General features: G+C 45.5%; 1 protein-coding gene and 1 pseudogene across 3 annotated transcripts; one reads left to right on the forward strand and one right to left on the reverse strand.

Annotated features, from left to right (window-relative positions):
- The first annotated feature begins 781 nt into the window (after positions 1 to 781).
- TDG (thymine DNA glycosylase) lies at positions 782 to 21,187 on the forward strand. Of its 2 annotated transcripts, none has more exons than XM_080935075.1 (10): positions 782 to 933; positions 8,585 to 8,760; positions 11,247 to 11,488; positions 12,161 to 12,230; positions 14,284 to 14,419; positions 14,597 to 14,679; positions 14,762 to 14,856; positions 17,303 to 17,474; positions 19,080 to 19,208; positions 19,554 to 21,187. In XM_080935075.1, the coding sequence occupies exons 1-10, from the start codon at positions 911 to 913 to the stop codon at positions 19,694 to 19,696; spliced, it is 1,269 nt and encodes a 422-aa protein (XP_080791201.1). In that variant the 5' UTR covers positions 782 to 910; the 3' UTR covers positions 19,697 to 21,187. The 2 variants fall into 2 exon arrangements, with proteins under 2 accessions (XP_080791201.1, XP_080791202.1); XM_080935076.1 differs by having other exon boundaries at positions 19,557 to 21,187.
- Positions 18,150 to 18,915, reverse strand: LOC308434889 (ribosome biogenesis protein NSA2 homolog; annotated as a pseudogene). The gene has a single exon. The product of its transcript is annotated as a ribosome biogenesis protein NSA2 homolog (transcript).
- Positions 21,188 to 21,199: the final 12 nt, after the last annotated feature.

The following is a 21,199-nucleotide window of genomic DNA, read 5'->3' on the forward strand; positions in this document are numbered from 1 at the left end:
TATCTTAGTCCTGCCTGCCTCTCTCCCAAATGCTAGGCTACCTAAGCATGACAGGTAGTTTTTTTTGGGGGAGGGGTGTTTATATTTTAGTTTTTAAATTAACTTTATGTCTGGATCACAGCCCTCCTCCCTCCTCTCCTTCTAGTCCCACCCTTACAAATCCTGCCCCCTTCTCTTCTCACAGAAGGGGAAGTCCTCTCTGGGTACTACCCAACTCTTGGGTATCTAATCTCAGCAGGTCCAGACACATCCTTTCCCACTGAGGCCCAACTACTTAATCCCCTTCCCCCAGTCCGCGATGGATCCACTGACAAGACACCGAGACCTAGACAGTCCCTGTTCCACTTGTTATGAGACTCACATGAACACAAAGCTGCACTTTTGCTACAAACGTGTAGGGTGTCTAGGTCCAGTTCCTGCAGGCTCCCTGGTTGGTAGCTCAGGCTCTGCGACCCCCAGGACAGGTAGCTTTTAATCCGCACATAATTTGGGGTGAAAAGACATGAATTTGTCACCAAGCACAACCGGCCACCTACACACCACAAAGGTCGTCACCCTTAACCCACACACACAAGGAAACTTAGAGCCCACAAAAGCTGACGTCAGCTGGGCGCTCCCCAACCTCTCCGAACTCAGCGTTTCCCGAAAGGCTAAGCGGTGGCCCGGGTGCCCCGAAAAGGGGACGCCATTGGCCTGGCCTGTGTCACGTGACGGCGAGCCCGCTGGCCTCCTCGGAGGGGGACGGAAGTGCGCTGTGGACCCGTCAGGGTGATGTAGCAGCGTGGGAGGGGCCTAGGCCAGCGCTGTCCGTCCACCGGCCGGCCCGATCGTGTGGTGGGTCCTCTCGCCGAGCCGCAGAGCGAACGTCCGTGGGCTCGGCAGGAGTCGCCGCACCCTCAGCGGTGCCGCCATGGACGCGGAGGCGGCGCGCAGGTAACGCAGGCGCTCGCGGCTGGGGTCGGCCAGGGCCGCGGCCCGCACAAAGGCCGGCCTGCGCGTGCGCGGTGGGGACCTTACCCCCCCCCCAGCTCCCCTTACCCGGGTCCGCGCAGGTCCTCAGCCTCGGGTCCGCGCGAGCTTTAAAAGGTGGTGTGTGCACGGCCGCAGCCTCCGCCCGCGGTTCTTCTTCACCCTCCGTCTCCGTGGGCTGTGAAGGCGGAGCGGGTGCCCTGTGGATGGGCTTGCGGCGGCGTCCTCCGCATCCTCGCAGGGTGGTGGATGCTGTTCCTCCGGAGCGAGTATAACAGGCCAAGAAAGGCAATCTAGAAATTGTGCCTTTCCGGTACAATCTCTGGGATGCCTTCAGTTTGGGGATGGTCTTTAAAATTGTCCCTTAGGGTGTTGGGGATGTCAGGACGGACCTGCCAAAGTATAGGTTTGGAGATTTGAGACTTCACAGAAAGCTAAGTAAGAAAAACAAGATGGCAAGGTCTTCGCAGGTAAACGGAATACTGATTTAGGTATTAGGCCTGGCGAAGAATTAGCTTGCCTCTAAGTGGCGAATGGACACTGAACTTAGGCAAGAGATTCTGTCTTCAGTCCCCAACCCCCTTTCGAGGGCTGTATTATTGTACACCTTTGGCTAGATTAACGGGGGCTGTTGGCAGCCCATGGGAGTAAATGAAAGCCTGGTTTACCACTTATAGATTCAAGGGCACATTGCAAACGGGTCTCTGCTCACAGGACAGGTAGATCCATCCCCAGCTCTGTTCAGCAGTTTACCAACTGCAGGGTGCCATTGTCCTGCTGGTGAAGGTGGCGAATGTCCCAGTCCAACTTTCAGAAGGGTTTGTAGAACAGATAGATTGAATCGGGGAGTCTACATAAATAAATGCTGAATGGATGCATTAATGAGTCATTAACAAGAGAGTCTCACATGTAAGCACAGGGAGGGGAAAAAAACACAAGAGAGTAAGGCATGTGAGCAGTGTTCGGATAAGTTTGTTTCCAGAAAGAAGAAGGTAATACTCAACTCCATGTGGATGCTAAGTCTAGAGTATTTGGTGCGTGTGTGTTTGTGTGTGTGTGTGTGTGTGTGTGGTCTGTCTGTCTCTCTCCCCCAAGACCAAATTGTGTGTGGGGGGACCTTGATGTCATACTACTAAATTGATGTTAAAATGAACTTCGATTGTTATTATTAATTGGGAGGGTGTGGCTGGGGATTGAGCCCAGGGCCTCCAGTGTCTAAGCAAGCGCCTTACCACTCTGAGTCATGTCCCCAGCCATCTTCTTACTCTGTATTTTGCAAGCTCTTGCTGTGTTGCCCTGGCTACCCTTAGACTCACTCTGTAACTCAGGTGGACTTTAAATTCACGAGACTTAAGCCTCAGCCTCCCAAATGGCTGGGATTATGGGCCTTTTCTACCAGGCCTGGCACAAACTGGAAATTCTGATTAGTCCTAAAGTCTTTGTGCACTCTGTATGTAGGAGCTAAGGCACTGGTGAGTGTACATTCTCCGTGTTGCACTGTCAGCAACAGATTTGTATGTGGTGTTCCTACACGGTGCACATTACCAGTTCCCTGGAGCTCCATGTGTTGTAGTAAATACTATTTGGGATGTTCTACCCCGCCTTGGATCATGTAGTTCCCAAATACAAGACACAAAAACCTTTAGATTTTGTAATAAGCCTTAAAGCACTAGAGCTGGGTAGACATCAGCCTCTGCTGGTTTATCTGCTTCCCTGTCTCACTCCCTGAGCTATGACTTGCCGTGTTGTTCATGCTGTTCCTTCTGCATTAGGCCAGCCCTGGTGGCCATGTGCTCATGACCCATGCTACCCCCTTGGGACTTCTTTCTCCTCTTTCTGGTGGTCCCTCCTGAGACCTCAAGCCCAAGAACTTTCGCTCGGTCCCCCTCTTCTGTCCAGACCAGGCTGTGGGCATCTTTATTAACCGATCAGGATTATTGGGGGTGGAGGGGGTGGGGAGGCAAGGCTTACTGAACAAAAGTTGGTATATGTGAAGATCTTCTCATCCCTGAGAAACTCCTTTGGGGGGGCATCTAGATCTTGGGGACCAGTATTTGGTATTTGAATACATTACCAGACAGTCGCCTGTAGAGCATTCAGCTCATTTAGCACTGCTAACTGTTTGTGGGTATTCCGTATGATGTATGCTTGTTCTAGTGAGATGATCGAAGGTATTTTGAAAATGGCATCCTAGACCCTTAAAATAGTGTAGAATAACTTAAAATTAAAGACGTTTCTTACTGTTTCTAGACAAAACCTTAAAAGGTTTAAAACAGCAGATCAGAATCGTATTAGGTAGACTTTTTGTGACCCAAGCAAGCATCAAATTCATATTCATCCTCCTTCCTCTGCCTCCGTGCTAGGATTACAGGCATACAATGTAGTGACCCCATCGACCTCTTAATCAGCCATATCTGTTGAGAGGCCACAGGCAGCTGTAGGAATCAGTTCTGGAAACGGGAGGTCAGTAGGATGTATCCAGAGAGAAGAAAGCAGCAGCTAGCACAGGAAACAGGCAGTGTGCATCAAGTGAGACCGGCTGATGCAAGAAGAAAAGAGAATGGGGCACTTCTGTGTGGCTTAGGAGCCCTTATGTTTCACAGAGAGGGCAGGTCTGGGGCCTGTGGAGTTCATCACTGTCTTGGAATCACCTAGAAGACACACGTCCGGGTCTGTGTTGAGGGAGTTTCCAGAGCCGTTTAACTGAGGAGCCCTGCCCTGAATGTGGTGGTGTTACCAGTGGTGGTCTGCCCCCCTTGCAGACCTCTGCTCCGTCAAGCTGGGTGTTGGACTGCATTGCCCAGGAGAGTGTCAGGATGAGTCAGATCCAAGCAAATCCAGGGAGCTTGTTGGGTGGTGATTATTTATTATTTTACCTCTGTCTGTGTGTGGGTGCGCTCATGCTCACGAGCGTGTGTGTGTGTGTGTGTGTGTGTGTGTGTGTGTGCCCATGTGCCACACAGCATAAGTATGACTGTCCCAGGACAGTTTTCTTGTGGGTTTCAGATCAGGCTCAGGTCACCAGGCTTGGTGGCAAGTTCCTTTACCTGATGGGCCACATCACTAGCCCAGGCATAGAGGTGGGGGTGGGGGGTATGACAGGACGACAAGCTTAGTTTAAAAGGACATAGTACAGACCTAACACATACAGCGTCTCAGGGGAAAGTCCACAGGTGTTTTCAGTGGTTATATATAAATCTGTCTTTCTCCTATTTTGCTCAGGGAATACAGTTTGTAGCAAGGTTTAAGACTTAAGTGAAAAGAAGATACTCGGATTCGTCGGGTTGCTGTGAAGAGACATTTAATTAGGTGCTTTGCCTACAGTTCCAGAGGCGCTACCATGGTAGTATCAACAGTCAGCGTCATGGTGGGGAGCAAACAGATGTGGCCCTTGAACAGTAGCCTAGAGCTTTCCATCCTGACCTGAGCACAGCAGAGCCCAGCCCCAAGTGACACACTTCCTCCTACCAGGCTACCCACCGCCTCCAAATCCTTTCCAAATAGTTCTTCAACCAGGAACTGAACATGCAGATATTTGAGCCTCTGTAGGCCATTCTCTTTCACACCACACCTTGACAGTAAAATCCTGAGTGATCGTATCAGGTGCATTATTTAGATTTAGGGACTTGAGAGCAGTGTATGCAATACAGTTAAACTCAAGGCCACAATCAGCAAGGCCTGATTAAGCTTACTTTGAGTTTTTTTTTTTTTTTTTTTAAGATTTTATTTTATATATATGAGTACACTGCAGCTGTCTTCAGACACACCAGAACAAGACATCTGATCCCATTACAGATGGTTGTAAGCCACCATGTGGTTGCTGAGAATTGAACTAATGACTTTTGGAAGAGTAGTCAGTGCTCTTAACCACTGAGCCATCTCTCCAGCCCCTAGTTTGTAGTTTTTAAGTATCCTTACTTGTATGTCTTTAGAAAGATGGGCAGTCTCTATAGGGAATTGTGATTTTATGTGTTGTGTTAGCATTTCTGACTCTCAACCAGACTCTGGAATAAAAGACTTCCCCTTCTTGTGTCCTGTAATTTCCCTGTTTATCCTTAGGAGTCTGCTGGGCCGGGATGCAGACTCCACAAAGTGGGAAGGAAAGAGCCTGCTAAGCACCGCATTCCCCTTTCTCTGCCTCCTGGTCAGCACATGGACCAAGTGGCTCATGCTGCCTGGCCTTCCCTCACACTGTGGGCTGTATTCTGAACTGAGAGTGAGAATAAGCAATTCCTTTAAGTTGCTTTTCCTTTTTCAGGTATTGCCATACCGACCAGGAACAGAATGAGTCCAGGGTCTGTTCAGAGCTCAGCAGATTTGTCACAGCAAGGGAGGGGACACTGGGACTGGGGGTGGTGGCTCAGTTCTCCTTGTTGCTGCCCCTCTCCTGGAGACTTAGCTTTCAGGAACACTGCAGAATTCTAGCCCAGGAAGGCACGAGTGAGTGTGTGCATGTGTACAAGCATGCATGTGACATATATTTTAAATGTTTGAGTAGGGGCTGGAAAGATGGTTCAGTAGTCAAGAGTACTGCCTGGTCTTGCAGAGGGCATGAGTTCCCATCACCCACAGGTTTGCTCCCAACTGCATGTAACTCCAGTTACAGGGTCTGACTTCTCCTTGCGGCCTCCACAGATGCATGCCATGCACATAAACTCATGCAGATGAGCATGGGTACACACAAATCATTTGGGAAAAAGCAAGGAATTTAAACAACCTGAAGCGAGTTTGTGCCACTTGTGGATTTGACTAGCATTCAGTAAAAGAAAAGTTACGTTATCCAGAATCCTGGTTTTCTAGTATTCAAATATATGAAGGTTTCTGTGTACATATATGTCATATTTGGTAAAATGTTTGCTGCATTACCTATGTGGAAATTTGGGCTTCTGACTGTCTGCTTGCACAGGGTAGGCAGAGACAGGAGGGTCTCTGGTTTGTTAGCCAGTGGAGACTCAGGTTCAGTGAGAGACCCTGTCTCAGAAACTAAGGCAGAATGATGAGGAAGAGACTTGGTAGTGACCTCTGACCTCTGCATGCACCCGTGTATATTCCACCTTTCTGTTGGGTGTTAGGAAGCTAGTCCCACGATGATAACTTTAATTCTCATGGCCAGGTCTCATCATACATGCTCATAACCCCAATACTCGGGAAACAGAGGCAGGAGGAGAAGTTCAAGGTCTCCTCAAACTATGTAGAGACAAGGCCAGATTGGACTACGTGAGACCTTGTCTCAACAACAAATCCCTACGTAAAATACTTTAAATATACTTTTTCTATATTTTTTTCACAATACTAATGACCTTTTAGTAGCTGAATTGTATTTTCTCATGTTGCTGTGATACTTTATTGAGCCATTATATAATCTGAGAACTGTATCAAAAGAAATACAAGTTTGGGAGCAGAGAGAAAGCTTAACAGTTATAAAGGGCCTGGTTTGAGTCCTAGCACCCACATGGAGGCTCACAACTATCCGTAAGTCCAGGTATAGGGTCCTGGCGCCCTCTTCTGACCTCCACAGGCACTGCATGTGCACACTGCATATATATATATATATATATATATATATATATATATATATATATATATATATGCAGATGACACTCTTAAGACATAAAATTAACTTTTCAGATTACTGTTCTTTTGGAGTGTTGTTTGTTTGTTTTAAAGAACTAAAACTCGAAAGGAAGAGTTAATATGCCTCCTTGGTTCCTGATCTTCTCTCTAGCAACCCTTCTTGAAATCAAAGTGGCTATCCGCTGGAATCAGGCCCTTTGTGAGCATGCAGCACCACAAGCTAGCCTCTCAGAGTCTCTCATCCTCTGTCCCCTGTGTGACCTGTGCTGAGGATTTGAAGCTGATTGAGGAATTGGAGAGGGAACTCCAGGAGTACTGCGCAAGAGTCTTATCCAGGGCCTCTGATAGCTCAGGACTCAGAGCAGGGGCAGAGAAGCCATGACAGACTTACAGAGTATTTCTTGTTCGTTTCATCATGTGTGCTCACGGGCAGAAAGTCTCAGGGCACACGTGGCTGTTAGCATAACGTTCTTGAATGGGCTGAGCTAGGGGAAGGTGCTCCTCCCCAGGGAATGGGCAGAGAAGGGAGCAGAGGTAGTGTGTGTCATTTAAGGTTATCTAGGACATTCTTTAGTTTGTGTAAACTTTGTTTTTGTTTGTTTTGCTTTCTCAAGACAGGGCTTCTCTGTGTAGCTCTGGCTATCCTGGTACTTGCTCTGTAGACCAGGCTGGCCTGAACGAGATTTCACACACCTGAGAGCTGGGATTAAAGGGTGTGCCACCACTGGCCAGCAGTTATGTTACCTTTTGACTTCCATTTTACTGAGATAAATCTTACTACAGAGTGGCTTGTTTGACCTTTGCTTTTGTATTTATGTGTGTTTGGGTGTATAGGAGAGTGTATAGGCACACCACCCATGTAAAAGTGCACACAGTGTCCAGAAGAGGGTGTGCAGTCCCTGGGAACAAGAGTCACAGGAGTTTGAGAACTGCCTGTTGTGGGAACTGAACCCAGACCCTCTGAGAACAGTGGGCGCCATTTCTCCAGCCCTGACCTCTGCTTTCAGAGATCTTCTTTCCCTACAAAGCACACACACGCACACACATGCGCACACACACGTGGGAGGTGGGGAGGGAGAGTGTTGAAGGCTTGAGGTTTGGAGTGGGTTTCCGCTGGCTACTTGCTTTCTGTGTTATGAGTCAGGGTCTCTTTGTAACTGGGCTGGAATCCAGGTGTACATCAGCATGGCCTGCATGCTTTGCTTTAATGAAGTTTAAGGCATGCTCAAAAGAGGTTGGAGAGTTTTGTTTCATAGGTTGAACAGATATTTACAAAATAATCCATTTCTACTGTCTACAAAGTAGTAAGCAATAAGTAAAACAAAAGGCTAGCAATAACAAAAAAGCCAAATCTAATGAGTATACTTTAAAAAGTTCACACAAAGAAGCCAAAAGAAAAGCTGTTATACTGTTCGAATAGGGAAATTTTTGTGCCATGATGTGGAGCAGTGCTTGTGGGGCTATATTTTGTATTTATGGTTTTTTAATTCATATGGATGGATAGTCCTCCAAGCCTGTCACTTGGAAGTTCCTGTAATCTCATTTCAGAGAAGGTGCAGGCAAGTGGTGTTGGTGGCGTATCTGAACAGTAAGAGTTAGCGTGTGTGTGTGTGTGTGTGTGTGTGTGTGTGTGTGTGTGTATGTGTGTGTGTGTCTGTGTGTGTCTGTGTGTGTCTGTGTGTTTGTATGTGTGTTTGTGTCTGTGTGTATGTATGTGTGTGTGTCTGTGTGTGTTTGTGTCTGTGTGTATGTATGTGTGTGTGTCTGTGTGTGTCTGTGTGTTTGTATGTGTGTGTGTGTCTGTGTGTATGTATGTGTCTGTGTGTCTGTGTGTCTGTGTGTGTGTGTCTGTGTGTGTGTACTCTTGGTAAAGTCAAGAAAGTATTCCCAGAGAATAGACTTTCCTTTTCTCCTATTACCTGAATGATGACTACTGTCTGGCTATAAACTATTTGGATTCTGACAATTCTTTAATTATTTAAACTCACCCTTGGGCAGCTCTTCCTGTGGTAACATAACTCACACCTACCTGTTCTTTCAGCTATTCTCTGGAGCAAGTTCAAGCTTTGTATTCATTTCCATTTCAACAAATGATGGCAGAAGCTCCTAACATGGCAGCCGTGACTGGACAGCAGGTGCCAGCAGATGCTACTAACATGGCAGCCGTGACTGGACAGCAGGTGCCAGCAGATGCTCCTGGGCAGGAACCTGTACCAGGTAAATCTTACATGGTCACCCTGATGCCTCCGCCTCCAGCAAAGCACAGTTAGTGCTGCAGAGGGCACAGGATGGATGAGCAGAGACCTCACAGCATTGGCATTAGTTTGGTCCAGGCGCTCAGAGGCAGCAGATCAGTAATAGGAGCTCCACAGACGAGGTAGACTGTCACAACAAAGGAGGGCGGTGTCAGCTGAGAAACAGTGATGGTGAGTCATTGGATTCTGGAGTAAAGGAGATGGTGGAAATGGGAGCACGTGAGGCAGGCAGGCTTACACGGACTCTCAAGAGTGCACACTGCTGTTCCCAAAGCAGTAGGGAGCTGTTGGAAGAGCGGGAGCCGAGGAGTGACTGGATGGGCATTTAGAAGTCTGGAGGGTATGTTAAGAGCAAGACTGGCTCGAAGGCACAGAGTGGAGCAGTGGGCAGATATGAAGAACATTGGAGCACACGGAGAAAGAGTTGCAAAGTACTCGAAAGGTGCAGTTTGTTGGCTACAGTTGATGTTTTTCACATAGATGCTAAGTGAGAAGAAGAAACCAAAAAGTACCGGATGTAGTCCCTTGTAGTCCCTTACATTATTAAAATGACGAACTTGATGTTGACTAACATTTTTTAGTAATATTTTTCAAAAAGGTTTGTGTGTATGTGTTCTGCTAATTTTTTATGTGTATGGGTGTTTTACTTGCAAGTCTGTGAACCATTTACATGTCTGGTACCTTCTGAGAACAGAAAATGATATGGCATCTCTTGGAACTGGAGTCACAGAAGGTTGTGAGCTGCCAGGTGGGTACCAGAAATCAAAACAGGTCTTCAGTGAAGCAGCCAGTGCTCTTGACCACTGAGCCATCTCTCCAGCCCTGAGAAAGGGGTTTGTGCACAGTTCTGAAGGTTCAGAGGCATGGCCTCAGCATTTGCTCAGCTCTGAGAAAGGTCTCACGGCAGATGGTACCACATTGGCAGAGGTTCATGTGAGAGAATCACACCACCAGACAGGAAGCCACAGAGAAAGGGAGCTGATGTTGCCTTCTAAGGGCATCCGCCCTCCAAGCCCCCTTAACCTAAGGACCACTTACTTGGCTCCTCCTCTTTACAGTTTCACATCTCCCAGCGAAGCATCATCCTAAGTCCTTAGTCTTAAGCATCAAACATAGGAACTTTGGTGGCCAGTCTCAAGCATTATCTAAAGCAGGCATAGATTTCTCACATGCAGTTGGTTGCCTGAAGTGCCACACACTGAGTTAAGAATTAGAAGAGAAGCCACATAGCTTTAGGAGGTGGTTGGGTGGCAGTAGCATCATTTATATGAGGGCTGCGCTCACGGTTGCCTCATAATTCCAGGGCCACATCTAACTTACTGGCTGAGGTTGTCTCCTGCCTCACTTCCGTGTTTGCAGACACTGAGAACTAGGGGTCTCTCTCTAGCTGCTAGCCCTGGTAAGGAGTGACTGAAGAGACCTCCCAGGCTTGGTTGGGGAAATACACAGTAGAATGGGGCCAGAGAAAACAGGAAGGCATTCAAAGACTCAAAAGATTAGGGAGCCCAGGCTTCCTGTTGAATAACTGAGTCTCTTTCTCAGCCAAGAGTGCCTCAGGAGACCCTATGGTTGTCAAGGGACACACTGGACTGTCAGGACTGATGTTTGTTGGGTAGAAATGGTGGGTGATGTTACATACTCTAATGTGCAGAGTAGGCCTCAACAGACAATGTTTAGCCTTAATGTGTTCTGTCAGTATGTGGAGGTCCTGAGAACACAGTTCTGTTCTTACCTTTGAGCAGCGCTGCCTTCAGAGAGAGCTTGTCTTCAGCACCTTTGAGTCTCTCTGAATGTGTGCGGAGCAGTCTGTTCTTCATGACTTATAAAACAGGCCATAAGCCACCTGTGTGTCTACTAGTAGGAAGTGAGTTAAAAACCTTTTCCTTTGGGGCTGGAGTAATGGCTCAGTGGTTAAGAGCACTGACTGCTCTTTCAGAGGTCCTGAGTTCAAATTCCAGCAACCATCTGTAATAGGATCCGATGTTCTCTTCTAGTGTGTCTGAAGACAGTGACAGTGTACTCACATACATGAAATAAATAAATCTTAAAAAAATAAAAAGACAACCTTTCCCTTTGAGGACAGGATCTTAGTCTATAATAGAACAGGGTGACCTTCAACTCATGAAATTCTTTACCTGCCTCCTGAACACTATTAAAGAAGTGGACCACCTTGTCTGGCCTTGTTCAAATATTTGTTTTCTTAATGATTTATGTACTTAGAATAGCCATAGAGTGGTTTATAGGTGCCTGGGGAAACCAAGAACCCAACTGATACTGTACAGAAGATGAGTGTGTGACTATCAGATGTGCCTAGACAGAGAGAGGGAGAGGAGGGGAAGCTGCAGAGGAGACGGAAGTTCAAGGCCATACTTGGGATTAGGTAATGGGGTGTTCATGGAATCACCTGCAGTTTCTGTCACCACCACATTCTGGGGATCATTGTTTCAGAGGCTCCAAAGAGGAGGAAAAGGAAAACCAGAGCAGCAGAGCCCCAGGACCCAGTGGAGCCCAAAAAACCTGCTGCATCAAAGAAATCCGGCAAGTCCACAAAGTCAAAAGAAAAGCAAGAGAAAATCACTGACACGTTTAAAGTGAAACGGAAAGTGGACCGTTTCAATGGCGTCTCTGAGGCTGAGCTTCTGACCAAGACTCTTCCTGACATCTTGACCTTCAATCTGGATATCGTGATTGTAAGAATGTTTATCCTTGTTTGACAGTAGATAGCACCAAAGGATTAACTTTAGTTAACAGTGGTTCTTACACAAAGCATTCTTCTGGAAAGAAGGCTTTTGTTTGTCTTGGTGTTTTTCCACACCAAGTTTCTCTATAGCCTTGGCTGTCTGGAAACTCGATTTGTAGACCAGGCTGGCCTCAAACTCAGCAATCCGACTGCCTCTGCCTCCCTAGTACTGGGATTAAAGGCTGTACCACCAGCGCCTGGCTATTTTCTTTTCTTTCTTTTTTTATTTTAAAGATTTACTTACTTTATATAAGTACACTGTAGCTGTCTTCAAACACACCAGAAGAGGGTGTCAGATCCCATTACAGATGGTTGTGAGCCACCATATGGTTGCTGGGAATTGAACTCAGGACCTCTGGAAGAACAGTCAGTGCTCTTAACCACTGAGCCATTCCTCCAGCACCTCCCCCCCTTTTTAGTAGTGAACTTTGTTTAATTTTATTTTTATTTTATTTTATTTTAGGAAAAAACAGAATAATTAAGTATAATGCATGGTGTAGGGGCGTGGCAGTAACAGAACAGCCTGTGTTTATATGGATTTTGATTATGAAACAATGGAATTTTTGTCCCAGTTTTTAAGCCCTACTTTAATTATAAAAGTGTTTAATTGCTTTGTTTTCAGATCGGCATTAACCCAGGATTGATGGCTGCTTACAAAGGGCATCATTACCCTGGGCCTGGAAATCACTTCTGTAAGTGTCTGCTTTTTCAAAGTCACTTTTGAGTAGGATTCTTCTTAGTAGGATTAACGGGCTGACTTTACAGCAGCAGTGGTATGAATAAGCTGCACACGTTGCATGTCTCCCCGAGTACGTACGTCAAGGGTCTGCTGTGCCCTGCCACTGTACTTTTGTATTAGTGGAGAGTAGAGGGCAGGAAAGAGTGCTTCCTGGAGGGTTTGTGGAGCTAGGGCTCCAAGCCAGGACTCTGAGCATGCTAGGCATGTGGTCTACAGTTGGGCTAGCCTCTGCTTGCTCTTTGCTCGGATGGTTTCAAGAGTTCATTTATTTGTTGTTTTTTTGTTGTTTTGTTTTTGTTTTCTCTCTTTCTTTTTTTGGGGGGAGGGGTGTTTTGAGACAGAATCTCTCTGTGGTCCTGGCTATTCGGGAGCTCCTCTGTAGACCCGGTTTGCTTGAACTTACAGATACCTGCCTGCTTCTGCCTCCCAAGTGCTGGGATTAAAGGCATGCACTACCATCTGGCCTTGGCTGCTTTTGAGTGTGTGTGTGTGTGTGTGTGTGTGTGTGTGTGTGTGTGTGTGTGTGTGTATGTGTATGTGTATGTGTGTACTTCATAGATATAGTAACAATAACACTTTATTGTGACAGTGTAGACAAAAGTATTGATGATTCCAGATTTTTATCAGTTTTATTTTCTTGGAGACATAAAAAGTATTGATTATGGGGCAGGAGAGATGGCTCAAGAGGTTAAGAGCATTGGCTGCTCTTCCAGAGCACCCAGGTTTGATGCCCAGTACCCACACGGTGGCTCACAACTATCTGTAGCTACAGTTCTAGAGGACCGGGTCCCCTCTTTTGGTACCAGCCCCACCCATGGTACACAACACCCTAGACAAAACACCCTTTTCTGGTTGGGTTTGTTTTATGTTTTTTTTTGTCAATGTGACACAAGCTCAGCATACTTTGACAAGAACCACTGAGAAAGTCTCACCACCATATTGGGCTCTGGGCATTTTCTTGATTAGTGATTGCTATGGGAAGGTTCAGCTCACTGTGGGTGATCACACCCCTGGGCTGATGGCCTTGTTGTATAAAGTAAGCAGGCTGAGCAAGCCAGTAAGGAGCATCCTCCATGGCCTCTGCATCACTTCCTGCCTCCAGGTTCCTGCCTTGAGTTCCTGCCCTGACTTCTTTCATTGATGGAGTGTGCCCTGAGAGATGTAAGTTGAAATAAACCCTTTCCTCCCCAAGTCACATTTAGTCATGATCTTTTGTTGTTGTTCTTGAGATTTGTTTACTTATGAGTACACTGTAGCTGTCTTCAGACACATCAGAAGAGGGCATCAGATCCTATTACAGATGGTTGTGAGCCACCATGTGGTTGCTGGGAATTGAACTCAGGACTGGAAGAGCAGTCAGTGCTCTTAACCGCTGAGCCATCTCTCCAGCCCTAGTCGTGGTCTTTATCAAAGCAATAGAATTCCTAAGATACACCCATAGACAAACGAAAGTTTCTTAAATTGATTGATTGTTGGCTGTTGGTTATGTATAAAATGCTTTGGTCTGAGACAGTTTCTATAAAAGGAGAGAGTAGCAAAGTCTTATTCTTTGATAGGGAGTTTTAAAACGGGTTCTAATACTGCATTGCTCTACACATGCAAGGTGTGCATTCAGATCCTTCACCACGCCTGCTGCAGATGTGTATGTCCTCAGACAACGCTGCTTGTCTGAGAGTAAGGTTCAGATGTCTAGGCTAAGTAATAATGTACTTCCGAAACTAGCAACATATCATCCCTATTATTTTAAAATTTTGAGGAAGTGTGTCTTAGATTCCTCCACCCTCAGGGGGTTTGAAGCCGTGTGCAAAGGTGATAGTTTCTTGTGGGGAATTATGATTATTAGACTCAGAAATTAGCCGTTGTTGTTCATTATGGTATTTGATATAGGTTACTAACTTTTAGCGTGTTTGAAGTTCTTTATTTCCCTTCAGTTTTAGCAACATCGTTTTTTTGATAGAAGTTTTTCACTTTCCGTGGAAGTAACAGAGTCAGTCCTCTTTTCACAGGGAAGTGTCTGTTCATGTCTGGGCTGAGTGAGGTGCAGCTGAATCACATGGATGACCACACCTTACCCGGGAAATACGGCATTGGATTCACCAACATGGTGGAACGAACGACGCCGGGCAGCAAGGATCTGTCTAGGTAGCTATAGAACTTAACTTTCATGTTGCTGCGGGCGCCTCACACCTACTTAGGAATATTGTATGGAGCCGATCCGAACCAAGATCTAAAACTGCATGTGTCGAGGGGCCCCTGATGGCAGCACCCTACAGACACTGCTCTGTTTATTCTCCTCACTGCTTCTCAATTCAATTCCAGCAAAGAGTTTCGGGAAGGAGGGCGTATCCTAGTGCAGAAACTGCAGAAATATCAGCCACGAATAGCGGTGTTTAATGGAAAATGTAAGGATTATTTTTTTATTTTTAATCTTTTTTCTATAAGAATGGCAAGGGCAGTGTTAAATATGTTTGTGTTTTATTTTAGGTATTTACGAAATTTTCAGTAAAGAAGTTTTTGGAGTAAAGGTTAAGAACTTGGAATTTGGGCTTCAACCCCACAAGATCCCAGACACAGAAACTGTAAGTCTTCTGAGTGCATCTGTAAGCCAGGGGCTTCCAGCTGACTGTCCTTCCTTCCCATCTGCCTCAGACGTCATTTTGCCATAAGAGAATCCACCTGTTTTCTTAAATAATTACTGGCTTAGACTTTCAGATGCAGTTAAGAGTTTTATTTAAAAAGTATTTGTCAGCTAAACGTCAGAGGAACTGGTACATACTGCATAGATTCAGACATACATACGTATATAATGTGTCCATTGGTATCCTCATTGGTAAAATTAACTACTTCATTTGAATATTTAACCCCAGCTTAATTTTAGAGCTGAACATGCTAGAGAAACAGCCAGCCAAATTGTTTGGTACTGTCACAAAGGTATCACGAGACAGCCCTGAAGCTTTCTTGCTTGCCTTCTCTTTTGTTTAAATATTTCATTTATTTATTTATTTATTTATTCATTCATTCATTCGTTTATTTTTGCATATGGATCTGTTTATATACATATCTATCTATATACATATGTCTATATACAGCCACATGGCCCATGGAGGCCAGAAGAATGTATCTAATTTCCGAGGACTGGAGTTGCAGACATTGTGAGCCACCGTGTGGGTCTGGGGAATTGAACCCTGGGTCTTCTGCAAGAGCAGCCAGAGCTCTTACCACTAAGTTATCTGTTTAGCCCTGAACAGTGATTTTCAAACTGATCTCCAGAGTATCTGCAGACATTTGTTTCTGATTTTGTTTACTCTTTTTTTATTATCATTATTAAAGTGTAGGGTTTTGTTTGTCTTTTTTTGTTTTGTTTTTTGTGCTGGAGATCCAACCAACTTGCATGTTAGGCGATTACTCTACCACCTCAGCTTTCTTTTGTTCCCATTCTCCCCCCCCCCCCCCTTTCGTATAAAACTCGGGCTCTGGGCTGGAGAGATGGCTTCATGCTCAGCACCACTGTCATTCCTGAGGGACTAAGTTCAGTTCCCAGCACCCACATGGCAGCTCACTCCTGTCTGCCGCTCCAGTTCCAGGGGTTCTGGGACCCTCACACAGGTACTCATCCATGCAGAACACCATGCACATCCAAATAAATAAATCTTTAAAAAGTTAAGCAAATAAGCGAGCTCATCAGACTAAATAAGCAGTTCTCACAGTCGCTGGGCTCTCCCTCTCCAGAGTTAGCACCTAAGGCAATGCTTTGTGGGGCCAGCAGGATGGCTCAGTGGTTAAGGCATTTTCTGCCAAGCCTGACAGCCTGAGTTCAATTCCCAGACTCTTTATTTTGGAAGGAGAGAACTGACTCCTACTTCCACTGGTACACATACCACACACACACCCCAAAACTAACTGGCTAACTAAGAAAGTGCCTCACAGACAAGGCGGAGGGCTAGGTAGATCTGGGTGATCCTTCAGTCGAAGTTCCTTCTTCACAGCTGAGTCCAGATGTGGGTCGGTTGACAGCCAAGAAGTAACTATGGCAATGGTGGTGGTTCTCTAGACAGCCCTGCATCTGTCTTCCACAGTGTAGTCTACAAAGCTGTTGATGTTGCTAGTGATTTAGCTGGAAGTGAGAGCAGTTTACTTTTTTATTCTCTCTTATTCATGTGTGGGAGAGGGGAGGAGGGGAAAGAGGCAGGCAGGGATCTCATTGTGTGGTGCATTTGACAAGGCTGTCCTCAAGCCTACATCTGCCTCTGCCTTCTGAGTGCCAGGATTAAAGGTGTGCCACCACCTCCAGCCAGTCTACTCTGGATCATTTTCATTGAAGAATATGTTGAAAATGTGCTATTACAAAACATGCTAACACCCACACGTCTGCGTTAATCAGGAGTTTCTTGGGCTGGAAAGGTGGCTCAGAGGTTAAGAGCACTGGCTGCTCTTCCAAAGGTCCTGAGCTTGATTCCTAGCAACCACATGGTGGCTCATAACCATCTGTAAGCGATCTGGTGCCCTCTGCTGGCCTGCAGGCGTACATTCAGGCAGAATGATGCGTATACATAATAAATAAATCTTTTTTAAAAATCAGGAGTTTCTAAGAATTCTATAATCAAAGCAAAATATAGTATGTGACGAGGAAGTCTCAAAGCAAATAAAGGAAAACCAACTTAAAAATTGCCATAAATATAATAGTTCATTATCTCACGTGCAGAGAACAAAAAGTGAGTTTTGATCTTTGAAGGACAGTTTGTCACCAGTCTACATGATAAATGCAAGCATCTTTCCCTCCACCTTTCACTTCTGCTATTTCATCCAATTTCTAGGGACATTTATAAATTAATTATGCACAGGCTTTGTCCATAGTTGATGATAAAAGAACTCAGAGCAAGCTACACTTGTGGATCTTAAAATGCAGCTTTTATGATTGATTTTCCATATAAGTGTCATTATGAAGTCAAATAAAGTTCAGTTTTTCTGACCACAGTACGAGTAGATTCAGTCAAGTGTTAACATCTCTGAAACTTATTGATCCAGCTTTGCTACGTCATGCCGTCTTCCAGTGCCAGATGCGCTCAGTTTCCTCGAGCCCAGGACAAGGTTCATTACTACATTAAGCTGAAGGACTTAAGAGATCAGCTGAAAGGCATTGAACGCAACACGGACATTCAGGAAGTGCAGTATACCTTTGACCTGCAGCTCGCGCAAGGTTCGTTACCATCCCTTCCCTCATCACGGTGTGCAGAACAGGAAGAAGTAGCAGGTTTAGAGCAGGAAGAATGAAAAGTGCGCTGTACCCAGATGCTCTGGAAACAGGTTTTTCTCTCTGTTCACAGGTCTTTACCATGGTTTTCCCAGTATCCTGAGTCCAAGGAGCATCTCTGCCTAAAAGCTAACTTAGTGTATGCTACAGAGAATTTAGGGACGGCATCAAAGGGAGCTAGAGAGATGCTCAGTGGTTGGGAGCACTTGTTGCTCTTGCAGAAGACCAGGGTGTGGTTCCCAGAACCCACTTCAGGCAGTTTACACACACCTGTAATTCCAGTTCCAGGGGATCCATTGTCCTCTGGCCTTCTTGGGCACCCAAATGCTATAAACTCATGCAACCTCACACACACACACAAAGAAAAAAATAACAAATCTTCAGAAGATAAATGACAATAGCAAATCATGTGACTCAGCTGTATTTTCCTAGAAAACTTTTTTTTTTAATTGAGTAGTGTTTTTTTTTTTTTTTCCCTTTACAATTTAATAAATACTTCTTGATCTGCACACGGGGTCAGGCTGCTTGGTGCACACTGTACCAAGTACAAAACAGTGATGGTGTTTTCCTCACCGTGTGTAGTCTTCGGTAGTGAGAGGAAGGACTTGTATGACGTCACTGTCAAACCAGCAGGACTGCATTTATGCACCATCGTTTTCAGGTTGTTGGTACCTCGGCGTACTTTCCCCGAATCACCTGCTTCCTTGTGTCACACGCCCAACTCGCTCACACTCACTTCAGTAACTGTGCCTTTGGTGATCACACCCAGGGTTGTGTACAGTGGGGATGATGGATTCTTTTTCACACCCAGCATAGGCAGACGGAAGGTAGCTTTCAGCACAGGTTGTGTGACATGAGCTTTTTTGAAACGCAGACCCATTGGCCTAATGAACCTTCCATATTTAGGTGGTTTTCTTGTAAACCCATCACCAACAGAGCAGACTTTAGTAACCATGCTCTTCCATGCCTTCTTTTTTCTTTTTCCTGTTCGAATAACTTCCAGTACTTCTGTTTCTCCTTGGGCACGGACTTAACCTCCCTCCCATTTTCCCGCCTTTTCTTTTCGTTTCTGCTTAATCATGTTGGAAAGTACTTTTGCTCTCGACTGCCCCTCTGTCCAGCAGAGAGGCAGGGACTGTTCCCTGTGGAGTCTCCTCATCATCCTTCTGCTTGGTGTTTCTCTTTTCAAGCATCTTAATAGTCATTTTCATTTGTATTTTCTCGGCATGGCACTGTTTATGGTAGAGCTTAGCTTTCAAGTCAATCATTTTTTTTTCTTTGAGCGTTCATGGGCCTCCCGACCTTCTTTCTTTCTCTTTTTCTCATGGTAGTCCAAACGATATCCATATCGTTTGCGGTGCAATTCAATATACTCATTCTGTGGCATAATGACAGCCGCGGAACAGCAGTCCGCGACCTTCCGGGTTCCAAAACCCTCTTCATTTCTGGGTTCACTGGCCCACGAGCCTGCTTTCCTCAGGCCGAAACGGGAAAGAGGGTAGAAAACTTTTATACAATATCAATTTCTGTCCTTCTTTACCTTCCCCACAGAGGACGCAAAGAAGATGGCTGTTAAGGAAGAAAAGTATGATCCAGGCTACGAGGCAGCGTATGGTGGCGCCTATGGTGAAAACCCGCCGTGTAATGGTGAACCCTGTGGCTTTGCTTCAAATGGGCTGAGTATGTTTCCCTCCAGACTCATCCTTTCAGAGGACTGGGGTGGTGGGGATACTAGAGAGAGAGGAACTGCTAAAGCTTTAGAATACTGATGTGAAAATGTCATTAAGTGACTAAAGCTTCTCACAGATGACTTTAAGTGGGCTCGTAAACCAACCAGCTTGTGTTTCGCTCCTTGAATGGCAAATGATGGTTTGTCGGTCCTCGATCTGGAAATCTAGTGATAATTTATCATTGTTTTTTAAAGCTCGCTCAGTATCTTAATAATTCTTTCGTGCACTTTTAAAATCTCTTAATTAGATCAATTTAAGCTTGACAATGAACTAAAGATTTTTTTCTCCTTCCCAGCAGCCAACAGTGCGGAGCCGAGTGGAGAGTCGGCTCCTGGCGACGTTCTGAACGGGCAGTGGACGACACCACCGTTTGCAGAGCAGATTCCTTCGTTTAATAACTGTGGGACACACGAGCAGGACGAAGGAAGCCATGCTTAGCGAAGACGCCTCAGCTCTGGCTCAGTGCTGCAGTTTTAATGCAGTGGTCAGGACGTAGAGCTCAGTTTTAGTATTAATAGTACTTTATGCTAGTGGTGTAATTATATATGGAGCGGTTGTGTGGTAGAGTCAACTGTATGAATCTGTGTAGTTTGGAAAGAAAACAATAGGGTGTTTTGTACTTGTGTTTTGTATTTGAATTACCCATCATTCCAGCTTTTTATATACTATATTTCATTTATGAAGAAACTGGTTTTCTTTGAGGAGTCACTTCAGTCTGTAATTTTAAAAAGCAACAGTCTGGATATTTATAGTTGATTCTTCACTGGGCATACCTATATATGCCCTTTTCCCTTTCAATGCCTAAGAAGGACATGCTAGTAAGACTCCAGCTGGTAAAAAGACAGACATGACAGTCTCCATGTTTGCAGCCGACTAACCCTCCGTGGAGTCGAGGCTGGGGTGAACTCAGAACCCCTTTCTCTCCCAGTGGTGTATGGGGCTGTTGTTTGGGAATAGAAAACACTGTATGGCTACCTGACGGGACTTGAGCCCTCCATTGGCCTCTGCCTCTTGTGTGTTACTCGTCTCAGAGGCAGAGGCTGTGCTGAGCTCGAAGGTTCCTGAGAATGCAGTGGAACTTGTTTGCTACTCGTCTGTTTTACTGAATTTCCAGTCCGTAACAAGGAATGGACTCTCCAGTGATCTCCGCGGTGCTTCCAGTGTTTGATGGTCTGTCTGAACTGGTGCTGTGCACATGGGATGTACTAATACAGAACTTCTCTTGCTAGGTAAAGAGAATCATTCGTCAGTGATTTGAAAATTATCGTCACTGATATTGATTACTGTGGACTGAGTGAGCCTCATGAAAATGTTGATTGGAATTTGTACCTTTGTGGTTACTAATGAATTTTCCATGGTGCTACAAATAGTCCACCAGGACTGGTGGATGTTAAACGTGGGTATTCAGAAATGCCTAGTGCATTCACTCCTGACCACTCATGAGTACTCTGATTTGATGCATACCCCGGAGCATGCTGGTTTTGCAGTGTGAAATGTCCACGGGGCTTTTGTATTTCACAGAGGTCAGGTAGCCTGTTCTGTGAATAATAAGAGAAGCAGTTTCTTAGTAGGAATTTTAACATGCCTTTCGCTGTGGCAATGATGGATTTTATGTTTCCGTCTGTCTGGGTCAGGCTGTGTATCGGTCAGGTGATCTGAACGGTGCACTGCCCTGCTGTTTACACGGGCATTTTGTGCGGGTGCTTTGACGTGCCTTGCATCAGGGATTAGGATCAATCAAATTATTTTTCTCATGGGACTATGTAAAGCATGTAGTATTGCCTTGGTATGTAACGATTGTAGTTTTACCTTGGAGAAATACCTTTAAATTATGACTCTGGCTCCTCTGAGGACTGTCCTGGTGCTTTGCCTTGAACATGGGGAGTCGTGAGTGCTGGTGCACCCTGGACCGACAGGGTGGGTGTGTCTTCATTAAATAAC

Source organism: Micromys minutus (genome assembly GCF_963924665.1).
Source record: "Micromys minutus genome assembly, chromosome: 22".
NCBI classification, from domain to species: Eukaryota; Metazoa; Chordata; class Mammalia; order Rodentia; family Muridae; genus Micromys; species Micromys minutus.